Here is a 24,979-nt window from a genome sequence, read left to right as displayed (position 1 = left end):
TTTAATATTAAAACATTTGTGAACCTATGTATACACAGTATTAAGGTCCAAACATTAAATCTGTGCCTTTTCTATCATAAGAACATAAGAAAGTTTACAAACGAGAGGAGGCCATTCAGCCCATCTTGCTCGTTTGGTTGTTAGTAGCTTATTGATCCCAGAATCTCATCAAGCAGCTTCTTGAATGATCCCAGGGTGTCAGCTTCACCAACATTACTGGGGAGTTGGTTCCAGACCCTCACAATTCTCTGTGTAAAGTAATGCCTCCTATTTTCTGTTCTGAATGCCCCTTTATCTAATCTCCATTTGTAACCCCTGGTCCTTGTTTCTTTTTTCAGGTCAAAAAAGTCCCCTGGGTTGACATTGTCTATACCTTTTAGGATTTTGAATGTTTGAATCAGATCGCCACGTAGTCTTCTTTGTTCAAGACTGAATAGATTCAATTATTTTAGCCTGTCTGCATACAACATGCCTTTTAAACCCGGGATAATTCTGGTTGCTCTTCTTTGCACTCTTTCTAGAGCAGCAATATCCTTTTTGTAACAAGGTGACTAGAACTGAACACAATATTCTAGGTGAGGTCTTACTAATGCATTGTAAAGTTTTAACAGTACTTCCCTTGATTTAAATTCAACACTTCTCACAATATATCCAAGCATCTTGTTAGCCTTTTTTATAGCTTCCCCACATTGTCTAGATGAAGACATTTCTGAGTCAACATAAACTCCTAGGTCTTTTTCATAGTTCCCTTCTTCAATTTCAGTATCTCCCATATGATATTTATAATGCACATTTGTATTGCCTGCATGCAATACGTTATACTTTTCTCTATGAAATGTCATTTGCCATGTGTCTGCCCAGTTCTGAATGCTGTCTAGATCATTTTGAATGATCTAGGTTAAATTGGTTGGTTAATGACATGAAAAAAGGGTTGGGGACATTTTTACTCAACAGGTCACGTAATTGTATACTATTATTATTATTATTATTATTATTATTATTATTATTATTATTATTATTATTACAAAATATCACATTACCACGACACAAATGTTAATATTATGTATCTTATTTATTTACTAACTAATATTTAGGCAACTTCACATTTTACAAGTGAAAAAATATGAAAATGGTAATGCATACTTCCGCCTCAGTTAACGCACATGCTGAAGAACGACTACATTATGACATCACAGACCATTGTCAGTGTTTTGATTGGCGGGTTTTAACTGTCGCTAAAACAGAAGATGACTGCAAACTAAATTCAAATATGATTAAACATGTAAGAAAATGAAATTTAATTAATGCTTAAAGCAAAACTATTTCTAGCCCTGTAGCTATTTTTGAATGTGTCAGCGGCCTTATTAAAAGTTTTAAAACGGAACTTATCGCGGAAGCCAAAACAGAGCAGTGCATGTTGGGTAGCCCACATATGTTTGTTTTTTTTAAGGCGAGCTATTGTTTCTGTCTTGAAATATGGCCCAACGAAAAAAAGAGAAAACAAAATGATTAAACTAACATTTAACAGCCATTACAGTACTTTAAAGTATTTATGGATGGAGTGAGAGAAATGGCGGAGGAAAGTGAAGTGAACCTTCCAGTCGAGGAAGAAGACAAGGAGAAAGAAGGGATTTGGTGCTTGAGGAGAGTCGGTAAAAAATGCGAATGGCTGCTTCTGAACGAAGAAACTGAGGTAAATTAATGAATTAAAAATGTATATGGTCTACGTGATTAAGAGTCTATAATTATACAGCTGCTATAAATAAAATACCTGTAGTTAACCCTGGCAGAAGTCTCATTACACACAGAGCCATGATTTGAAATTGAACAACACTACGTGATAACTGTAGTGTTACATGTGAATAATACGTCAGAGCAGTTCAAGAATAAAAAAGATTCTGGTAGAAGTGCTTTCTGCGTCACCTGGCAATACGGTATTTACAGCACGTGACAACTTGTTAAGTAGAAACACAAAAACGCATCAATGCCACAAATTATGTTGTAGCAATATGACTGATAAGGGTTTATTTATTTAGACCATTTGTGTGACACAAACGGGCAGTATAGCTAAGAAAATTCGAAGTAAGGTACAATGTAATCAAATAAACATTGCTATGGTTATTAATATCAGGGCTAATCAGGGGATGCCATATCATCACGATGGATTTCGAAATCGTGAAAACGTATAGCGCAAGACGGGCCACGCTCATTACCTGGTGCAGAGAGACGGGCCAATGTAAACTACATTCTTTCGGTTACTGTTAGACTAATGATTTAAATCTTAAGATCAGTATTTCAATTCTCTCAACTGGCCTTTCTTTCTACACCTGTGACCTAAAAACAATATCCATGCCTTTTAAATTCAGCTTTATTTACATTCTTACTAGGATTCCAAATCTTACTAATCGAAAAAGCTGCATCTTGATACCGTTGCTGTATTGTCCGATTTGCAGCTGAAACATTGGAGTGAGTTGGAACTACACGAAGTCCTTAGTACCAGCAAATAACAGGCATGTTTCATAATACCATGGCCTTTGAGAAATCAGCGTTTTTCACAAAGCAAAATGAGAAACAAAACAGGAGAAAGGAAGTTGAAATAATAAAACGTTGCCACTTATTAAAACGACGTTCTTGAGTGGTTTGAATGTAAGAGAGAGCATGTCAAAAGTTCATGCCAAACAATGTTTTTTGGGGGTGGAGTTACATAAAAAGAAGTGGCATCAGAACTTTAACAAAAATAACCCATTTTGAATCACTACATTTCTAAAGGAAGAAAGCCGTGCCGAAATGAAAGCAGGGTGTGTGGTCGCACAATAACAAAGACACAAAACGAAATATATATGAATAAATGCAAATCATACCAATGTATAGAAATAAATAATAGTAGAAAAATGAGTAAAATGTATATTTATTTTGAATTCTTATTTTCTGCTGACTTTACTGTACTTTATAACTGCTCTTATCTGTAATGAGATATTCTATAATGTGATGTTTTGTACTGTAATATGGTAAGGGCGTCTGCTAAGAAATGATATATAAATTATATATTTTGAAAAGACAAAATGATTTACCCATGCATTTATTAGAATTAACTACATTAATTTTAAAATCAAATTATTTTTTGTTTAACAATAAATACTATAAGGTACAGCAATGGGCTCGTCATTTGCCCCAAATTATTCAAACTTATACATGAGGTATTGGGGAAAAAGAATACATTAAAGACATTGCCTCCAGTCCACTCCTGCAGAATATCTTATTGTGGAAAAGGCACATTGATGACGTTCTTGTAATATAAATGATACAAAAACATTCCATATGGCCAGTTTATACGTCTAAAAAGAATATGTAGCAATGAGTCGGATTATGAAATTCAAGCTAAAGACACAAAGAACCGTTTTCGATCCAGAGGTTAAAAAAGAAACACAATTGAAATGGCATACCAAAAAACAATACAACCCAATGTACTTTTAGAAACCACAAAAATTAATGAATCTAGTGACGACAGAATTACTTTTGTTACTGAATATAACCATATGTCTAATGAGGTTAAGAGAACAATTTTGAAGCATTGGAAAATATTGGAATGTGACCCACAATTACAAACGTGTATTACTTCTTCACCTAGGTTTTGTTTTAAACAAGATCAAATATTAAAGATGCAGTAGTCTCTAAAATGTACAAACCATCGGCTAACGAGAGAATTACATGAGAATTATCAATGTGGGAGATGCATTCATTGCTCCAATACATACAGTACAAAATTCTTTAACCATCCACATTCACATTCGGGTCAAAAGTATGAGATTCGTGATTTCATTAATTGTAATTCAACTTATGTCATATATATGCTTAAATGTCCTTGTGGGCTAGCGTATATATGACAAACAAAAATAAATTTTAAAATATGCATAGCAGAACACAAAGCTGCAATTAGAAATAACAATATGGATTATGCCATAGCGAGACATTATAAAACCATTAATCATGGCTCTGCTTCAAGTTTAAAGTTTGTAGCGATTGAAAAAGTTTCAGCTCATATTGGAGGTGGTAATGTAATTAAACAATTGTTAAAAAGAGAATCATTTTGGATTTTTACACTAAAAACTATGGAATCTTATGGACTAAATGAAACGTATCCTCGATTTGCTGAAGTACAAATTTGTATTATAGTTGTAGTATAGGCAGCACCTGTGTTGAAAACTGGAAGAAAGTGGGCGGCATAGAAAGCTGTGGAGGATGCAAAGGCTGCCCTTCGAATTGGTGATATCATGGGGCAAGTTCAGCATGGAAGAGGGGGTCTTGGTCTCAGTTCAGCTCCTCCTACATGGCACAAGGCAGCCCCAGCTCAAAGGAGGAAGCTGGTAGTCAACGAGGTGCAAAAGCAGGAGGAGAGGATGAGGTGTATAAAGGCCATTTCCCAGGCCAAGCAGGGAGAATGGATGAGATGGGAGAGTGTGGAACAACGCAAGATTGGCTGGCAAGACCTATGGTCAATGGAACAGAGCAGGATCAGTTTTCTCATCAGGTCAACATATGATGTTCTCCCATCACCACAGAACCTAAATCTCTGGGTAGGAGAGGATCCCTCGTGTCCTTTGTGTTCATCACCTGCAACATTAAGGCACATTTTGACAGGATGTAAGGTGGCTCTTAGCCTAGGACGGGTTTACTTGGCGCCATGACCAGGTGCTGCGATGTTTGGCCTTAGCATTGGAAGACAAGCGGAACATGACCAATAAGTTGCCACCTGTTCCATCAAAACATTACACACAAAAGACAACATTCCTCCGCCCAGGAGAGCAACCACCAAGAAAAGGTGTTAAAACCAATCCTCGCCCAGGACAACTGGAAGCTGCTAGAGACTGGAAAATGCTGGCAAATGTTGGTCAGCGGCTTATTTTTCCACCCGAGATTGCCACCACTAACCTTCGACCAGATATTATCTTGTGGTCTGGATCAGCACGCCTTGTTCACCTGGTAGAGTTAACAGTGCCATGGGAGGATGCTGTAGATGAGGCGTATGAGAGGAAGAAACTGCGGTATGCTCAACTAGCCACTGAAGCGGAACAGCGAGGATGGAGAGTCCGGGTTTACCCAGTGGAGGTGGGTTGTCGAGGATTTGTTGCACACTCTACAACCCGGTTTCTCAGAGACGTCGGATTCAGTGGCCAAGAGTTGCGTCGCACAGTGAAGAACTTATCTGAAGCAGCAGAGAGGAGCAGCAACTGGCTGTGGTTGAGACAGAAAGATTCTGGCTGGGGATCTCAAACACAATAGAAAGAAAGAAACGCTGATGTACAGGTAAGTAAGCTGGGCTGAGTTGAGTGGGGGACGGAGGTGGGTGATGCTGGGACGCCAGAATCACCATCGAGCCCTGTTGAGGTGTCGTGGGCTAGTCGACGAAACACCGAGGATGGAAGGTGCCCACTTGAAGACCCCAGAGAAGTACCCTACTTGGCTCAATCCAGACAGTTGTCATGCTGATGCGCTGGGGAGACCGCACTGTGGTTGATCCCCGGAGCCAGCATCGCAGCAGTTGTGTGTGCTGATGCGCTAGGGAGGCAATAAGCTGATCCCTGGAGCCAGCATTACACTTCAGCCATTAACTCAGACAGAAGGATATCTACATCATCATATGGAAGGAAACAAATGGATGGAGACACATATGGATCACATTAGTTTACTGTAAAGCTACGTCTTAGTTGGTGCTTATCTTGGCGAGAGCCGAGTTCAAATCAGCATGAAGTTTTAACATCTACTCTCGTGTAATGGAAATCTTGCATTCTTAATTAGAAGTAGATTAACCATAATGTTGTTTTTAGTAGGGTTGCACCGAATACAAGTTTGAGATTCAGCCGAATACCGAATCCATCTCAAAAGATTCGTCCGAATACCGAATATACAAAAACTGTCAAGAAAAACTGGAGGAAACTGATGAATGAAAAACAGACTGGCAGCTACTAACAAGGGACGCACATAATCTGTTTTTTTTTTTTTAGCCTTTTAGTTCATAGTATTTTTATTACCGAATGGAAATATATCCCTGAATAAGATTTCAGTTTGAAACTTACACAATTTATCTCTAGCCCCCTCCCACCACAATAGAAACGTCAAAAGACAAAACTGTTTACTTTACCTTTACAAGAAAGGAGAGCTGCATCTTTGCCATAACCCACTATTTTCTTTAATGACGTTTCAACCTGTGTAACCTGATCTGAGAGTAGGGTTGCCAACAGGCTTCAGAATCTCGGGAAGCTTTAAGGAAAGTCAGGTTTTGTAACTAACCTCTCTAAACTGTAATGTATTCAGTAAAGTGAGTGTAATTTGAGAAGTGAGCGTAAGCCCAAACAGACTTTCTTTTGTTTTAATATACAATTGCCTTATATGGTCGGCACCTCATTAGGGTTAAGCATTGCATGACAAAAATGCAGCAAAAACAAAGCAAGAGACAAACTATAGTAATGTAAAGGTTAATCGTTAAACAGTTCTAGATACTGTGATGCATTTAAGAAAAAAAATATGTTCTTTGGTTGCTTTTGTGCATTTTAATTTGCAAGGGAAATGTGACCTTAGGGCCTTATCTTTTGCTAAATTGCATTGCCTTTTACGTTTTACGCAGTTCTGTGCATGGGTAACATTTTGATTTCATTTTGCCTTTGGGTCGTTAATGGGGATTTTTGCATACTGCTACAATATGTACTGTATTACAGTCCACGTGTCCACATTAGTCTCTTTTGGCAAATTATATTTTCAGAATCCTATCGTACTGAATTAATACTACTTCTTTTGAAAAGAAATATAGTACTGTACCAATAAAGCCAACTACAGTACATCTAAATGGAAGCCTATTTTAAAACACAGTCCTTCCAGGTATGCATTTTTGACATTTGTGTCTTTTTCTGTGTTCCCTGAAAAAATGGGTTGAAACAGACCAAAATAAAATAACCAGATATGCGTCACACTCATTTAACCGTCGCTGAAGTCAACATTTTATAGGGTTGGATATGTGATTGTTGACTGTATCAGCTAGTTTCTTTTACAAAAAAAGAAAAAAAAACATGAATAATAAATTTTTTTTAAAAAAATAACCACAATCTTTACCTGCATTGTTATGCATCATGAAAACCAAACAAACAGTATAAACCATATATAATATAATCTAGCAAGGTGAGTTGTCGAGACAGGGTTAGCACAGGGAAGCTTATTCTCGGTTTATATGCAATAAAGTCCCTTTTAATGTTTTATGAATCCAGTTCTACGGTTTGATCAAAATAAATCAGTTTTTATGTGTGATATTTCTAGTTGTTGGATTTGGTAAAAAAAAGTTTTTGTCATTCAAGTAAGTGCAGGTTTGCAAGACAAAATAGAAACTTGTCATGGGGACATTACTCGCGCGATTCCTGGCATTGCTTACATTGTATCATTCGTAACCTAGTATTCTTTCATGTCGGGCTTCCTCACTAACCACATATTCAGCCACAACCCTAAAACAGTACATAATCTATTTCTTGTCATACCGCCAGATTGCAACCACCATGAAATAGCCTGTTGTATGTTTTGAATTTAGTGTTTTCTTTGTTTTTTTTCTCGGACCGCTAACCTCTTTGTAATTCTTTGTGTTTGGTGTTTTTTTCTGTTCTGGCAATTCTGTTAGTCAGATCCAATTCAGCAGCTGAATTAAAGGCATGTCTTTGTACTTTTATCTCTACCCTCCCTGCTGCGCTTTTCTTCATCTTTGTCCTTGTCCTCTTCTCCATCCTCCTCTTCATTTAAACTGATATCGCTGTCATCCCCATCCACATTCCTATATATGCTCGCCCAATTATGATTTATCGGCCTCCGAAGCCGTAAAACCTATAAATGATTCTCCTTCGTCAGACTCGCAACAAAACACACTCACTAAATTCGTCATATCTCAACCGTCAGCTCGGGAGTTTTTTTTTTTAATCAATTAAAAAGCTGGATTTTGTTTTACAAATATTTAATTGGCTAATATTAATAGCAAAACGATCTGCTATTTGTTGGCACATTTTGTTGCTAGGTAGAATAGTCCAATAAATACATTTTTGGCAGTAAATGGGAGGGACGATCTAGAGCTGACCATCGGCTCTCTAGTGCTTTGGCAGCATAAATCACTGGGCTGATAATCGACCCAATAGTACTCTGAGGGTTAAGTAAAATTGTGAATTATTGGGATGTTGCTCTAGAAATTATTTTTCCAAAATGGCCATGAAGGATCAGTCAATCTTGTCTACAGCCCTTGACACACTGCCCGATGCGATCAATAGCGATGCGATTTTTCAGTCGCACTGTGCAGTGTGTTATGCTTTGCGATGTGATTTTACAGGATCAGCTGATCGATCGCAAAGTTTAAACATGTTTAATATTTTGCGATGTGGTTCCCTCGCATCGGGCAGTGTATTATACCAACTCGCAGAGATGCCAACTGCTATGGCGCTACGTCGAAGGGGTATAATACTACGATTTTTAGTAAATAACTAAATGATGAATACTCCCTGACCGTTTATGAAATATTATTTCAGTTACCATGTTTGTGCTTCCCTGTTTTCATTTTTTTAGTTGTTCTTGATACTGTATTTCACTGACAGTATTGTGGCATTATAACCGGCATACTAAAAGCGCTGAGCTGGGTTGCTTAGTAACTAGTCACCTTATGGTTTATACTGTTCATTTGGTTTTCATGATGCGCAGATGTCGCCTTATTATAAATCGCACGTCCACCTTAACCCCTTCTCTGCTGAGGCCCAGGTGACACCCAGTGCTACAAGCATTATGTGATTTTGGGCCTGTTTTACTTCAAAATTACTATTCCTATGTTCCTTTTTAGATACTCCTGGCAAACTATTTTGGTCACAAAGTACAGCTGCTATTGTAAACAAAATGCTACTTTTTCATAAAATGTATTATACCTGTATCACATTTAGTCCATAAAATGCCAATGTTTGGTGTAAGAATGTAGAAACTTTTAAGCTGCTGAATGTGCCTATGTGTACATCTTTTCATTGGCTTAAGTTGAGACACTTTAAAGATATAATTCACTGGTTTCTGGAAGAGAAGTGATGAGAAAATGAAAGATTAATCTCTCTTGTTAAGTTATATTACTCCATTTTTATATTTTCAAAATAAAAAATATATATTAGTGAAAATGTGATAAGTCCCGACTGGGCTTAATGGGTACCTGATGTACCATTTAAGACCATGTATGTTCCAAATAAGCACACTACATGATTTTTGTCAATAAATCTATTTTAATTAATTAATTAATAAATAGGTCTAAACATTAAAATAAAATAACAGGTTCAGTAGAGTAACATTAATCTTTAATTATTCTTGGCCTACCAAGTATTCTATTCCATTTTGCCCACTTTTGTTTTGTCCGTCTTCTCTCAATTCAATCAGTCCCTTACTTCTGTTTCAGAATCATTTTGTGTTTTTCTACGTCCTTCTGTGAAGGACTATACTGTTTTAAACAAAACAGTATAGTCCTTAGTATAAAACTTTAAAACTACAGTATATCACAATATGTCTAACGGTAGGCAGGCTTTGAAGTCACCTATCATTTAGACAGTCATTCTTTATCATTTGCACTACAGCATCTCTGCTTTTGTGGCAGCTTTTATTAGCATTGACTTGCCATTCTAGGCTACATCTTGACTTGCTCTATTTCATTGCTTTAAGCATATTTCTGTAGTGACTTTCAATCTCATGATGGTTCTTCAAGCGGAATGGTCCAGCACCCTCAAGTTCTGCCTTTGCAGAGTATGAATCTTCTCTCCACATCTTCAGTTTTGTCCCTTGGAGGCATAAAATATGTGTTGTCTGGCCCTCTGTTAAGAAACTTCATCACATATCTTTCTCCCTGAGGGGGTGTGGCCTCATTAATGGATCTTCCAATGTAGTAAGCTGCAGGTGATGTAAACATTACAGCATAGTATACATCATTTTTGATGGTGAAGGGGGGATCGCCATGTGATTTTGCATCTTCATTGCTGCCATCCTCAGTTGGTTCAACTGGTTTTGGCGCATCTCCTTTTTTCTGTGTTGTCGTCTTGCAAGGGTAATGAACATGATTGTGCTGGGGGGACACAACTGAGGTGTCAGCTGTGCTCCTCCCTAGCATGGCTCTGAGAAGGGGCAGTTGTATGGTAAGATCCTCCAGTGAATCAGCGTTGCCAGCAGCCACTTCAGTGTATGGCGTGTAACTCTCCGTCACCTCGCTGCTCACTCGATCAGGGTTCAAGGGATAAATCCCGGTGCTCCCAAAGCCACTCTTCAGGTTCTCGGACTTCATAGTGTTAATAATTCATAATTATTTTATTATGCTCAGCTCACCGCTACCACCCCTGTGCTCAGGAGGGCGAAGACGAACACATGCTGTCCTCCGAAGTGTGTGCCGTCAGCCGACCGCTGTTTTTCACACTGCGGACTCACCATGCAGCCACCCAAGAGCTACAGCATCGGAGGACAACGCAGCTGTCGGGCAGCTTACAGGCAAGCCCGCAGGTGCCCGGCCAGACTACAGGGGTCGCTGGTGCGCAGTGAGCCGAGGACACCCTGACCGACCTAACCCTCCCTCCCCCCGGGCGGCGCTCGGCCAATTGAGCGCCGCCCCCTGGGAGCTCCCGTCCTCGGTCGGCAAAGAGAATCAAATACATCTTGACATTCCAAAAAAAACTCACACCTATTCCCCTTTTCCCCCTTTTTTGCTTTAAAAGCCCTATACTCTTTAACCCGTCCTCAGGACCTTTGATTAAAAAGAAAAAGAAAACCCCTCCATTTTTAGTTATCCCTACCTCCCTCCCCCACCCCTTAAATGTTCTCTCTCAACCCATGAAACGCCACAAACATCAATTAAAAACTAAAGCCCCCTTCACACTGGCACTTCTACCTGGGTCTGGACCCAGGTTCTGGCTACCTGGGTCACAATCCTGCTTAGTGTGAAACCATGTACCTGGGCCACACCAAAAACAAAAGCCTTGCACTCAAAGCAGCACATTCACACAGCAGCTTGTCTCACACAGCAGCTTGTCTCACTCGCCTCTGCCCGCGCTGATGTGGGCATCCCCCTATATGCTTTCATGTCCCCGCCTCCCTGTTGATGTTCCTGCAGAAACCAAACGAATAAAGCAGAGTCTAATTCATTGTCTTTAGCGCAGCACATTTTTTTTCTAGAGCATCCCTCTTTGGAGTCAATCTTATTTTCTTCGTATTTTAGAAAATGTCAAGATTAAAACCCCTAACAAAATGTTGTACTTGGATTTGACCACTAGACTGGCACTGTTAAGTTAACACTGTAGACTAGCTGAATACAAGTTTAGGGCAAAATTACTTTTATTCAGTTACTAAGGATTCTGCTGTAAGTTATCTATCTGTTAATGTTTCAGTGGCTAAATTAAAATATTTTTATTAATTACATTTTTTCTTTAAAGGTGACTCTTGGACGTGGGCTTGCTGTCACATATCGGATATTATCTTTGGCCTGTCCGTTGATGATTTCTAGAAACCACTGTGTATTCAAGCAGAATGAAGAGAGCCAGTGGACAGTGACTGACAAAAAGGTACACAAGTAAAACTATGCTTTATGTCGGAGAGTTTGTGTCATTAATCTTTCAAATTTTAATTGAATATTTGATGTTTAGTTTTACAACTGATCTTTCAAAGTCTATTTACTGAAGGTGAATCGCAGGTTGACAGTGTACCACGAAAGATACATTTATATTTATGATTTATTTTTTTAAACCAAATACTGAAGCCTGGTCTTTAAATAGTTATCAAGACACTGTTTGATCTTACTGAGGTGCTGAATACAGGGAACAAATACAGGATATAAAATAAATGCATACTCAAAAACAGTAACCTGTTTTCAGGGTGGACCTGTGATGCATTCCTGTTGCATGTTCTGCTTTTACTGACAACTGTTTAAAATGTGCTACAGTCCTATCCTGCCTCATGCCTGCAGCCTTTTTGTAGAAAAAAAACTGTCAGTTACTGATTTATAGTTCAGCATAATTATCTTGCATATCTGTGGTATTTCATGAATTGTCAATCTAAATTCGTTCCCCTCCTTTTTAAGAGTCTGAATGGAGTGTGGGTTAATGGAAAGCGAATTGAGCCCTATAAGGCGCACCTTTTGAATGAAGGAGACACCGTTCAACTTGGAGTGCCTATTGAAGACAAGGGAGTAGAGTATGAGTATGTGCTGATTAAGGATCAGCTACAAAATGTAGCCCCTTTTTTGCACAAAACTACAGAGCAAGACACCGAGATTGCTCCCAGAGTCAAAAGGACTAAGAGGAAATACAGCTCTGGGGAATTTGATTCTGAGGACTCCTCCAACTCAAAAGAAAAAGTGTCTCTGAGCTTTAGCGTGGACAAGTCCAGAAGCAGTTCTTCCTTGGCTACTGAAATGGCCAAGCAAAAACCTAACCACTGTGAGTCTGCAACCCCTGGACCAAGTAGGGATCCCCAGGAAGCCCTCCCTCTACAAGACACACAGGACCCTACAAAGCTGCAGCCAATTTCACAGAGCAGTGCAGAGCTTGCCCGCCTGCAGGACAACATGAAACGGATCCAAAGACTGAAAATTAGAGTGAAGGAGGCAGAGCAGCAAGCAGCTTCCCTTTATGCCCAGCAGGCACCTGAACCACAGCTTAACCAAGTAGAGGAGAAGCTAAATGTTCTAAGGGGACAGCTGCGCGTCGAACAGCAACAGCAGCTGCTGAGAGTCGAGCTGCTGGAGAAAACGTTTTTTGAGGAGGAGCAGCGGCTGGAGGTAAGTCTGCACAGGTTTGGGATTGGTTTATTTAAAAGGAATCCAGTTGGTGGTTTCCTATTGATGCAATCATTTTTCCCTGTTTATCTGGCTTAACATTTGTCTTCACACTGTTAATTACAATAAAATCATTGAATTTATTTTTGTGTACTTTTTAAATGGATTGTCCAGTTAATGTAGAATTATCAGCTTTAAAATGATATCTGAAGAGAAGTAACCAACACCACTTTTTGACCCCTGAAATCCTGAATAATTACTGTTAACCCTTTTGCGGTCCATTTATTCAGCACGTGTCAGGCGCGTCAGGTCTAATTTATTTTAACACGTGCAGTTTATTTTAGACGCGCTGTTTTAAAAGTGTTTTTTTTCACAGTAAAACAGGTTTAAAAGGCACTGCATATCAACAGGACACTCAGTACGGCATCTCCAGCACTGCCCCACCCCTCGTTCGCTATATTTTTCAAATAACTCGTAATAATAGTACATACCGATAAATCATCTCTTGATCACTCATTTTATCACCAAACTCCTCAATAATGAGATCCAAGTCGTTATTTTATTACTATAACATCTCAAAAAGCTCTGCAAATGTCTGTGATATTCTCTGAGCGCTGGATGCGGAAGCAGTTATCTTGTTTGTTTATGTCCGTGTTATCTATGTGGTGTTGGGTCTATCAGTATTCATGAGATACGCCCCTTTTTTTTTCAGCTTCTCTTGGCTCCTATCGGTCTCACTCGGCCATTGAATGGTTTTCTCGGCTTTTTCCGGAGAAAAAATGACTAGAGACCTGTTTTTTGCGTCTTTTTGATGATGTCGGACATGGTCCGACATTGGACCAGAAAGGGAAAATTGCGATGTCGGACCAGGTCCGACAGGACCGCAAAGGGTTAATTCTAAACAAATACCATATAGATGTCATGCAAAGGTTTCTTCTACTACTGGTGTTCTATCATGTAGATCTTTTTTTAAAATTTTGCTAATCTTTGGATTTGTCTTTCAGGATGAGAAGAAGCTTCAAGTGGAAGAGAGTTTGGAAAATAAACTGGATTTGGCTTTGCAAGAGGTAGAGAAAAAATAATAGAGGGATTGCCTGTCAAAGTGATTTCAAATGCATTACTATTTATTTACCAGAGTAAGAACCCCCCCGAGATGCCCACCTAAAGCCCAAGATATATTGCCCACTGCTATCAATAGCGATGCAATTTTTCAGACGCAGCAGGCAGTGTATTATGCTTTGCCAATTTTAAATTTTTTTTTAGTCGGCTCACAAAGCTGAAACATGTTTCAGATTCACTCGCATCAGCTAGTACAAACTCACTGAAATAAAGACATTCGACCTTGATTACACACTGCTCGGTTATATCTTATTTATTCAGGGCCCCCGAAAGCTAAGGAATCCGAGAGGCTCCCCCCCAAACTTATCGGTATTACTGTTGTGATCAGGCCATTTCACTAATTTATCACTAAGTGGTTATGGCGACTGGTGCCCTATTCCTTTTCAAACTATGTTACAAATTTCTCAACTCCCTTGTACATTTCCAGGTGCTGCACAATTGTATCAAAGTTTCACCTTTTTACATACTCTTATGGTCCTACATATATATTTAATGGAGAGAGAATATGTGCATTCTAGTCATTCTGCTTTCACCTTTCTTAAAATGGTCAGTTTGAGAAATACTTAGTTTTCCCTGCAACAGCAGACCCTGCTTTAGTACAAAACTCACACTACATTACTGTTTTTCATTATAATAACGTCTTAAATTACATTGTCTGCTTCTTTGGCTGAAGAGATATTATCAGCTCATCATCTAACTAAGGAATCTGCTATGCAATTAAATAATCATTAAACTCCTGATGGTTAAAACATCATCACATGGCCAAAAATAGATCCAACTTATCTCTGTGATGCTGCTTATGGCCACTAGATTTTTATATATATATATACATATACATATATATATATTTATTTATTTTTTTATTTTTTTTATTTTTTTTTTACAAACTCCCTCAAATTACGTCATCGGTTTTTGTGGCGTAACAGAAAATTAATTACAAAATATACTACAAAACAAAGACTGCTAACAGTAAAATCGTCAAACCTTTGCTTTCACTATTTTCGGACTTTCTAAAATTCAAACAAATCCAATTCGATGTAAATAAAACGTTCACAAACTCAATGGACTCCTGTGAAGTTTCCCACTATTGGCCTCCTCTCCAGTCCATATTTACTATATTTATATTACACACACAATGCTTCTTTCCATAAACAATAGTTTTACTTCAAACTATGAACACTGCAGCGCTGTGAAATAAAAGAAAGTGTCTTTTATTTTAGTGCAAACTGAATGCTGCTCTGAAACAGCATAGCTCACACATGAGTAACTATTGATTTAAAATTACAGAAAATTACACAACTCTTCAATTAAGTAAAACTACTAGCCAAGCTTAAAAAAGTGGGATTTATATACAGAGTAAGTCAATACATAGCTTCTTTCCAAAAAGAAAAAAATAGACTATTTTTACTGCACAACTCGAATGCTGAGTGTGCTGCTTGCTTAGCTTTAAAAAAAAAAAACAAAAAAAAAAACACAATATAAATTTTTTGGGTTTAATCGATAACCAAAAAAAAAAAAAGCCTAAAGAACATAGATAAGTAAAGCTGCTAAAATGTTGTTGTTGTTGTTAATTATGCCTACACAACAGTTATTTTTTATTCATCACCAATTTAAAAACTATCGGTACAATTAGAATTGCTTTTAAATGCATTTTAAAGACTGTCTTCCAACAATTTAATGTTACACTACATTCTGAAAACATTGTTTTCCCCCTGGACTTTCTGCATTTGTATCTCATCAGATACAAAAACTGCGGTTCTGGTACTGTAAATTGTGAGAAATAAACTAGCAAAGCAGATAAATAGTTTATAACAATGTTATTAGACGGATGTCACAATATGAACTTTTCGTTATCACGATATTAGTCCAGAAATTATCGCGATGTATCAGTATACAGTCCAGTGCACATACAAGTGCTCAAAAATAATAATGAAAACAAAAGGCGAAAGAAAAAAGGAAAATAAAACACAGTAATAAAACTACAAAATAAAGGTGCTGCACTCGGCAGCGTTTCCCCGACCATCGTTATCTGCACAGCCCAGGTCTCTGTCCTACGCTCACCCGTTCCCTCAACCTGCTCGTACTGTTCGGGGTTTTGCCCAAGTTTTTCCCCACTCCTAAAAATTCCTTTTCTTTTTATTTTTAATTAGTTGTTGTGCTCGTTCTTCTCCTGCCATGCTCGGTCCGGCAGCAGAGCTTCCGCCAGCTGACTCGTTTCATCTTAGAGGGGCAGGCTGAGGGAACAACAGAGCATTATCTTAAAAGGTCAGCAATCCCCCATGGACCGCCTGTCAGCCACTCATAGCTACATTACGCAGGCACACATGCTTCCACAATGTTCAAATTACGGCCAACAAATATGTATTGATGAGTTTAGTATTGGCAAGGAAAAGTAAAATATTAGCTGTTAAGTCCAAAAATGTATATTTGATTCAAAATTTAAAACATTTAGTCATTTGGCTTCAAACTTTTTTTTTTTTTTCGTTTTTACAGCTGCCCCTGTATTTAAATGTATTATTTTTATAATCTTCCAAGCTGTGGTGAGCTTCGGATATTATAATTGTACAGGTTTTTAATTTATTTTTAGACCCAGTTTTAGACTAGTTTAGACAGTGGTTTTACGGCAGTGTAAATCCATAATACAAGTTAAGTTGGAACGCTGGATGAGTTATAAAATTCAACAGAGCATAACACATACTGTATCTGGTTTTTAGTTTTAATTTATTTAAACATTTGTATTTTTTCTAATAAATAATGTGTATAAATGACATTAAAACGATTTGTTTCTTTTCCTTAGTACTAGTCAATCCATCTAGTAATGCAATACAGGTTAATTATGTGTTAAAGTCTGCCTTCCAGACTGACTTCTTATTTACAATACTGTGATCCCCTGGTTATCACAGTAATATTTTTTGCTACGTTATTAATACTGTGGTGAGTTAATATCGCAGTATACCGTCATACTGTGACATCCCTAATTACTTACCTGTGTTTTTTGTATTTTAAATAAATGTGTAACACTTATTTATGCTTTTATAATATATATTAAATCCTAAGTGTGTTTTTTGGCTGGTTTAAAATACACAATTTGTCTACTTTTTGGCCGATTACTTACAAAATTTGGTGGGCTGAGCTTGATTAACCTCCCCCAGCTAAGAAACGCAGGAAAAACATGGACACACGTTCCAGCCCACTGGCACCTCATTCCTCTCCCACCAAATCATACACCTTTTTTCCCCTGCACATTTACAGTGTTACCACCAGGGCACAAAGTGCCTTACTAAGCCACTTGCAAGGCAGTCATTCCTTGCAGACTGTGGGTCTCTGCACTGACCAATATACAAAGCAGTTTTAAACCCATGTTTATGTCCACAGTAGGATGCTCTTTTGCTGTCTTCTTCGTCAGCATTTTTACTAAAAAAATTGTTAGCCTTCTTAAAGTAGTACTAGTTTGTAGTAGAAGTTCCTAATGTTCTCTTCATTACATAACAAGGAGGACTGTTGTTTGAGAGGAGTGTGGACTCTTGACTCTGCAATCATTTAAAATAAGTGCCGGTTATCAGACTGATTTGGAGTGTACCATCAAAACTGGTATGTAGGGAACCAGACACTGATTTTTTATTTTTTTTTTGTTCCTAGTGGCAAGGCATAGAAAGACTAATTTGATTTCCCTACGGAAAAGATTGTTTCATTGGTGCCTAGGCACCGAAAATAGAGCTATTGGGTGCCATTTAAGCATTTTCATAACAAATTGATAAAGATTCTTAAGTTAATTCTTAAGTCAAGGTTCTGACTATAGAAATAAGTACCGGAACAGTACACCACTGCAGACGCCAATGGCGCCTAACCCCCAAAAAATAGTTGTCATTTTTTAAATTGAGCTATTAAAGGGTTATAGAACACCTTACCATGTTTACAAGAAATACATTTAACTCATCAGAAGTACAAATGTAGTAGTGGATTTCTTTTGTTTAACTTTTTTCAATGCTGTGCTATAATTTATTTACTGAGAAAGTTTATTGGGATAAAAACCAAACAAAGGAATGTGCCCCTAAGTGTAGAAATGTAAAAACATCAATAAAACTGTAATGGATAGCCACTGTATTTTATTTTCACTTAACACATTTAAACACTTTGAAAACTGAGGAAGTGGAACAGGAATGAAATTTGTAAATGCTAAAAATACAATTTTGATGCAGCATCGAAAGGTGATAGAAGAATTGAGACGTTCCCGAAAAGATTTTGAAGAGATCATCCAGGCCAAAGATAAAGAACTTGAGGAAACCAAGGTACTGATCAATTTTTTTAAGTTGTATTCAAATTTAGACAGAGGTCATAGGTGCCTAAGACTTATAGACTTAAAATTGAGCTGTTCCATTCATAAACAATATTTGGAGAACACTAGTGGTAGGCCTAAAATATAGCAAATTGTGTCCTTAAAGGTCTAATGTTGTTATCCTGCCTTAGTTTTAAAATGTGCTTACGTATAGCTTTCAAATTCAAATCAAATGTATTTATTATCTCATTTACAAGGGGGTCCTGGCAAGAGAAGGCGACAAGAAATAACATAAAGTCAATTCAAACAGTATAAAGAACTATTCAAGCAATCATAAAACATTAATACAATTAAAAACATAAAGTTAAACAGTTTCAATTTACATGATCCTGGTCATAGTCAATATTTACAGGATTTGAAACACTGGTCAGAGTTACAGTAAATATGTGAGTGATTTTAAAAAGGCATTGTAAAGAGACCATTTTTATGTTTGAAGGCAATGAGTTCCAAAGATGAGAATCCTGATATACGAAGGCCCATATTTGATCTCAATTTAGGAATTTCAGAGGAAGGCACATCATTTGCACTTAGTGCATAGGTAGAATTACATGTCTAACAGAGATCTAAGGTAACTTGCATTTATGGTATATACCTTATGGACTAAACACGAAAAAGGTTTATTTTCTCCAACTGAGCCACCCTAAAGTTTCATAGAGAGTACAGTGGTGCTGGTTGTAATCTGCATTCAATATAAATCTTGCAGCACTATTATAGATGGGAACCAGCTTTGTCAGAACTGTATGGGATACACAAATGTATACCAAATCAACATAATCTTTACAAAAAATGTTTGGAATTATGATTTATTTTGAAGGAAGAGAAGGAGAAGGCTAAAGCCCAGAAAGAAGAAGTTTTAACTCAAATGACTGAAGTGTTGGAGAATGAACTGCAGTGCATCATCTGTTCAGAGCTTTTCTTTGAGGTAAATTATTTGGCTGCATTTTGTTGTTCGCTACCCTGACCACAGTACAAATTTTTTTCAAGTCGCATTTTTCCAGATATTAATGGTCTGGAAGCCAGTGTTTATAAAACTTGAACTGGTCACAGGTTAGTTTGTCGAACCTTTGAAATAATTTCTATCAACTATTTATTTATCTTTAACTGATTGATTTGAGGACAGCATTGTCTTACATTCATAATAGTACCATGATATAATGTGTAAAGAAGACAAAAGTATTGGCACCCTATGCTTATAATATCATATCATTCAAGGTAACCGATTTAAGGGCAAGAATTTTGTGAACTTTTAACCACTTTTTAATTAAACAATCATTTATTCATGACAAAAGTATTGGCACCCCTGCTTTAACAGTAGTTTGAGCCCCCTTTTTTTGTATGACTTTCAGACATTTATAATAATTATTAACCAGTATGTTGCATTTTGTTGGTGAAATCTGGGCCCGTTTTGTCTTGCATATTTCCTTCAGCTCAGACGGATTGGGTACAGCTTGGCTACAGCTTTTTTCAGATCAGTCCAAAGCATTTCTATTGGATTGGAATCTGTTGATTGTGAAGGCCATTCCAGAACTATTGTCTTATTTTCTTCAAGAATTCCAGAGTTGACGTAGCCGTATGCTTTGGGTCGTTGTCGTGTTGGAAGATAAACTGTCTGCCAATCGGCCTACGAGCAGATGGTATCATTGAATGTTTTGGTACATGATGCATTCATTCGATCTTCAATCACATGAATGTCTCCAGTCCCTGAACTGCTGAAACACCCCAATATCATGATCGGACCACCTCCATATTTAACTGTACAACTATGGCCAAGAGTTTTGCATCACCCTATAGAATTAACTAATTTTGCTTCATAAAGTCGAATGAAATCTGTTGAATAATGTTACGTTAACATCTTGAATTACATACCGCTTTGTAGTTTTCCCATATACTTTATGAAAAACTGACACATTGAAAAATAGGACATTTTGAAATCTAACATGAAATATTGTACTACGATTATGAATTCCGGGAGACTTTTGCAATATAATTTTGTAGTTTCTTTGATTTATATGATAAATAAATATCGAAATCATATTCATATAGTGTGAACATTTTTATATTTTATATAAAAATGTATAATGTCTCAATCGTAACATTCTAGGTGATGCAAAACATTTAGCCATAGCTGTACATGGTTTTCTTCATTGAAGGCTTTCCCTTTTTATCTCACAACATAATGTGGTCCATTTTTGAGAAATTATATTTTAATCTCATTGGACCACATAACTTTGTTGAAGGGTGATTCAGATTCCTGATCATATTTCTTGGCAAATTTTAGATGGTTTGTTTTATGAATTTTCTTTCAAAAGTGGCTTGCAGTGAGGTCTACGTCCATACAACTCTCCTGTGTTCAGGTGCCTTTGTATAGTTAATTTGTGCATTACTACGCCTGATGCTTCTGAATCTTTCTTTAAGTCCTTTGCTGGTAAAGCTTATATATATATATATATTTTTTTTTTTTTTTTGTAGCTCGGACAATTCTTCTACCTGCTGCACCCGTCATTTTCTTTGGAAGTCCACTTCTTTCAAGCTTTTCAGTTAAATTTATTCTGTAGTACATTTTTTAAGTATTGCAACACTAAAAGCCACTTTTTTTCTATCTAAAAACAAAAAGGCGTAGCAATGGAATCCACAAAAGCAAAATTCCATAAAGATCAAAGGACAGTCAACCATTCTACTCAACCAGGCAACCACCACTGCTCTCTATAATAAAGGAGACCAAATGCTCCAGAACCTTCGGGTTTTTAAACATTAGTGCTGGAACGGACATGGAATTTTCATGTTTGGATATTCGTTCAAGGTTTAGATATTCGTTCGGATATTTGTTTTCAAAACGTTATCAAAGCCGTTATATGTAACACATTATATGTATTAAAGTTGAAAAAATCCCAGAAGTAAAAAAGACCTTGCTTTACCCTTGTGAATTAACTCCAAAACAAAAAAAGCGGTAGTCGTTAAATCTTATGTGTATTTCAAGTAAAAACAAAGTAGACAACACTTTTTTTTTTTAATAATCCCTGCCATTATTGTGTTTTTGCAATAAACAAAGTGGCCGTAGACACTTTTTCATAAAAGTAATAACATGTTTTGAATAACCACTTAAAATAAAATAAAAGGGGGGCGTTGTACAATGAAAAAAACAACTATATTCTTTTTTTCTCTTTTTTTTGCATTCCACTTAACAAAAACTAGGATTGCTTCATGAATGAAAATTAAAAGATTGATTACTATAAGAGTCATTTGTTTTGCAAGTATGACTTGTATCATATTGCAGACAGAAACCCGGAAGTGAAACCTTAACGCAGACGTGGCTCTTTGTTCTTTCGTTGGTTTACGAACGGCCGTCATACATTGTGTCTCGCTCAACCCTGCTCAAAGCGTGTCGACCCACATCCTTAGGTAGGTCGCTGGGACCCAGGTCAACCCGGGTACGACCCAGGTATGTGGTTTCACACTACGCAGGATTGTGACCTGGGTAGCCAGAACCCGGGTCGGGACCTTGGTAGGAGTTCCGGTGTGAAAGGGGCTTTAGATAGCTCTTTTATTTATCTAATAGAGTGTGGCTGATCTTAGCTGCAAGTCAGAGCACACCAGGAGAACGGCCTCCACTGCTTCGTGCCTGCCAATGGGGTGCTGGCAGGACACGCTCCTGACTCACAGCAGTAGCAGTGACAATGGCAAGTAGGTGACAAGCAAGGGAAAGCGAGCAGCGGCTCCAGCAGAGTAAATCCCGTCGCCGGCCACTGCGACAATATATCTAAAATCTTATTTCTTGCCTTTTGAATACACATATGCTAAGAAATAAATAATAATAATAATAATAGTCATACATACCAATCAATCATCTCCTGATCACTCGTTTTATCACCAAACGCCTCAATAATGCGATCCAAGTCATTATTTTATTACTATAACATCTCAAAAAAGCTCTGCGAATGTCTGTGATATTCTCTGAGCGCTGATGCAGAAGCAGCCAGCTTGTTTCCTTATGGCCGCCGTTACCTGATGCCAGGGGCAAGTATGACTATTCATGAGATACGCCCTTTTTTTTTCTCGGCTTGTCTCGGCTCCTGTCGCTCCCACTCGGCCATTGAATGGTTTTCTCGGCTTTTTCCGGAGGAAAAACGACTAGAAACCTGTTTTTTGCGTCTTTTTCATGATGTCAGACAGGGTCTGACATTGGACTGGATAGGAATAATTGCAATGTCGGACCAGGTCTGACATAGGACCGCAAAGGGTTAAACATACATTTATTATTTTTTATAAACAAATGTACAGTCTTGTTTTATGCCATTCTAGTTAACTTTCTAGTAAACTTCTCTGAGCCAAGAAATGGGCTCAGCTCAGTATGGTGTTCAGTTCTTCAGTCTGCTCCGATCTAAGACGTACCGAGTTCTATGTTTTCCAGTTCTCCACAGCGGGACCTACAACGCAGAGGTTGAGCCAGCCAACATTATTATTATTTTTTTTTTTCTTTTAAACCCTTAGCGGTCCATTTATTCAGCGCCTCTCAGGCACGTCGGGTCCAATTTATTTTCACACGCACTATTTATTTTACATGTGCTGTTTAAAGTATTTTTTTTCACAGTAAAACAGGTTTAAAAGGCTTACACTCAGTACTGCATCTCCAGCCCCGCCCCACCCCTTGTTCGCTGTATTTCACATACCTCTTCATAGTCATGTATACTGATAAATCATCACTAGTTTTATCACCGAACTCCTCAATAATGCGATCGGTCTCACTCGGCCATTGAAAGGTTTTTTCGGCTTTTTCCGCAGAAAAACGACTAGAGACCTGTGTGTGACATCGTTTTGATGATTCGGACCGGAAAGGGAAAATTGTAGTGTCGGACCAGGTCCTACGTAGGACTGCAAAGGGTTAAATCTGTGAGGCTGCTCGCGTCAGACAGACAGATGCGCATCCCGGGGACGTAGACAACTGCAAACCTAAGAGTCCCAACACCTTGCGTGTATAAATAAAGCGTGTACCCATGTTGCTGAGAGACTTGCTGATTGTGGCTTTTAGTATAACATATTTCTTAATTTATTTTTTATTCTTAATTTTGGAATGTCCAATTATTATTCAACCTGGCTCACCGCTGCAACCCCAGAATTAACTCGGGATGCACAGATGAGCACTTCTGTCCTGAGAAATGAGTGCCGTCAGCCGTCCGCTTTTTTTTCACTCTGCAAGCCCGTTGTGCAGCCATATCCAGAACTTAGTGTCAGAGGACCACGCAGTTCTGAATTGCATACAGGTCAGCCTGCAGGTGCCCGGCCAGCCACATGGGTCGTTGGTGTGCGGTGAGCCAAGGATTCCCCAGCCAACCTAACCCCTGTCCCGCCCAGGCAGCGCTTGGCCTATTATGCGCCACCCCCCTGGGAACTCCCGACCTCAGTCTGTAGTGGCATAGCTTGGATTCCAACGCCGATCTCCTAGGTATCGAGATGTAGCTAGGTACTGTGTAATGGTTTCCTATCAAGTACGAAATGCAACCATTACCTAGTGGGTATTTAACCTAAAGACCTTGAAACCTGACTAAAATATATCAAAGCTGCACGTAGTGCCTGTGATGCAGTCCTGCCTGCCCCCCAAGGGCATAAAAATACTGCTGACACAAACATAGTCATTCTTCCTTTCGTCCGACCTGAATGGGAAAGATCTACAAAGAGAAGTCTCATTTACTGTATATCTGCTTATTCACTTGTGTAATTACACTATTAATGTGATTTATTGTTACATGCTTATTATAATAATTACTACTTGCATGTATTGTGCACTCAGCTGTGGTTTTCGTTAGTCCTTCAGCGGCCTTGTGCCCACACGCGAAGCCGTCGCCCCCTCCCCGGGATTGAACTTATTGCATTACTGCACAGTGGCGTTGTTGCTTGTGCAAATGCCCCCTTGAGGGCAGCAACAGTACTGTACCGACCTGGTGCTACAGGCACCGAACCAGTACCAAACCGACCCCATACCGTTCCAGTACAGTCCCGATTCCAACCTGCTAACGACTGGGGTTTTACGATCCCCAATCTGGTACCAAGCAGGCCTTGTTGACAGTCCAGTTCCTCCTTTTAGCAAGCTGAGGCAGCAGCTGTACATTCTTACGGTACATTGCAATCCTCAGGTGCCACACTGTTTTCCGTCTGGGTCACTGAGTTTGGATACCCTAGCTGCGCCCCTTTCCTAAATTACCAACTTCCACCTAATCTACGGAATAAATTGTCGTGCCATTTAGTTAAGGGTACTCTGTTCCTGTTACACAATGCCCTCACAGGTCGAGAGGGAGATCTAACACCAAGCGCCATTCGATCTGTGTCACATGGCCCCATTGAGACTCAGAGGCATCAGAGTACTCAAATACCTGGACGACTGGCTAATTTGTGTTCAGTCTCCAGTGCAGGCAGAGGCCCACACGGAACTTGCCACAGACCACCTTCATCAGTTGGGCCTGTCGGTGAATCATACAAAGTCAGCTCAACCCGTGCAAACAGCCTCCTATTTGGGAGTGTGCCTGGACCCCTGGTCACTCTGTCGAACGACAGGGAGCAGAGAATGGCCGCTTGTCTGAATCTTTTTCAGCTTAATAGAAAGCTCACAGTAGTGACATTCCAGAGGCTTCTGGGCTTGATGGCAGCAGCTTCTCAGACCCTTACTTGGGTCTCCTGCGCATGCACCCTCTCCAAGCCTGGTTCAACAACAGAGTTTTTCGCCTTCGTTGAACCGTGGC

At 38.6% G+C, this 24,979-nt stretch overlaps 1 protein-coding gene across 2 annotated transcripts in view; it reads left to right on the top strand.

Annotated features, from left to right (window-relative positions):
* Positions 1-1,274: 1,274 nt before the first annotated feature.
* Positions 1,275-24,979, top strand: part of LOC117410525 (E3 ubiquitin-protein ligase rnf8-like) — a 35,905-nt gene continuing 12,200 nt past the window's right edge. The window contains exons 1-6 of one of the 2 annotated variants that reach the window (XM_034017134.3): positions 1,275-1,693; positions 11,454-11,582; positions 12,098-12,796; positions 13,798-13,860; positions 18,112-18,201; positions 19,063-19,170. In XM_034017134.3, coding sequence (XP_033873025.3) covers positions 1,553-1,693; positions 11,454-11,582; positions 12,098-12,796; positions 13,798-13,860; positions 18,112-18,201; positions 19,063-19,170 — 1,230 coding nt within the window. In that variant the 5' untranslated portion in view covers positions 1,275-1,552. The remainder of the gene's footprint in view (positions 1,694-11,453; positions 11,583-12,097; positions 12,797-13,797; positions 13,861-18,111; positions 18,202-19,062; positions 19,171-24,979) is intronic. The other variant, XM_034017135.3, reaches the window with a different exon arrangement.

This window comes from Acipenser ruthenus, chromosome 6 (assembly GCF_902713425.1).
Source record: "Acipenser ruthenus chromosome 6, fAciRut3.2 maternal haplotype, whole genome shotgun sequence".
NCBI classification, from domain to species: Eukaryota; Metazoa; Chordata; class Actinopteri; order Acipenseriformes; family Acipenseridae; genus Acipenser; species Acipenser ruthenus.
Note: the sequence above shows the minus strand (reverse complement) of the source record. Positions and strands in the feature narration are given on the sequence as shown.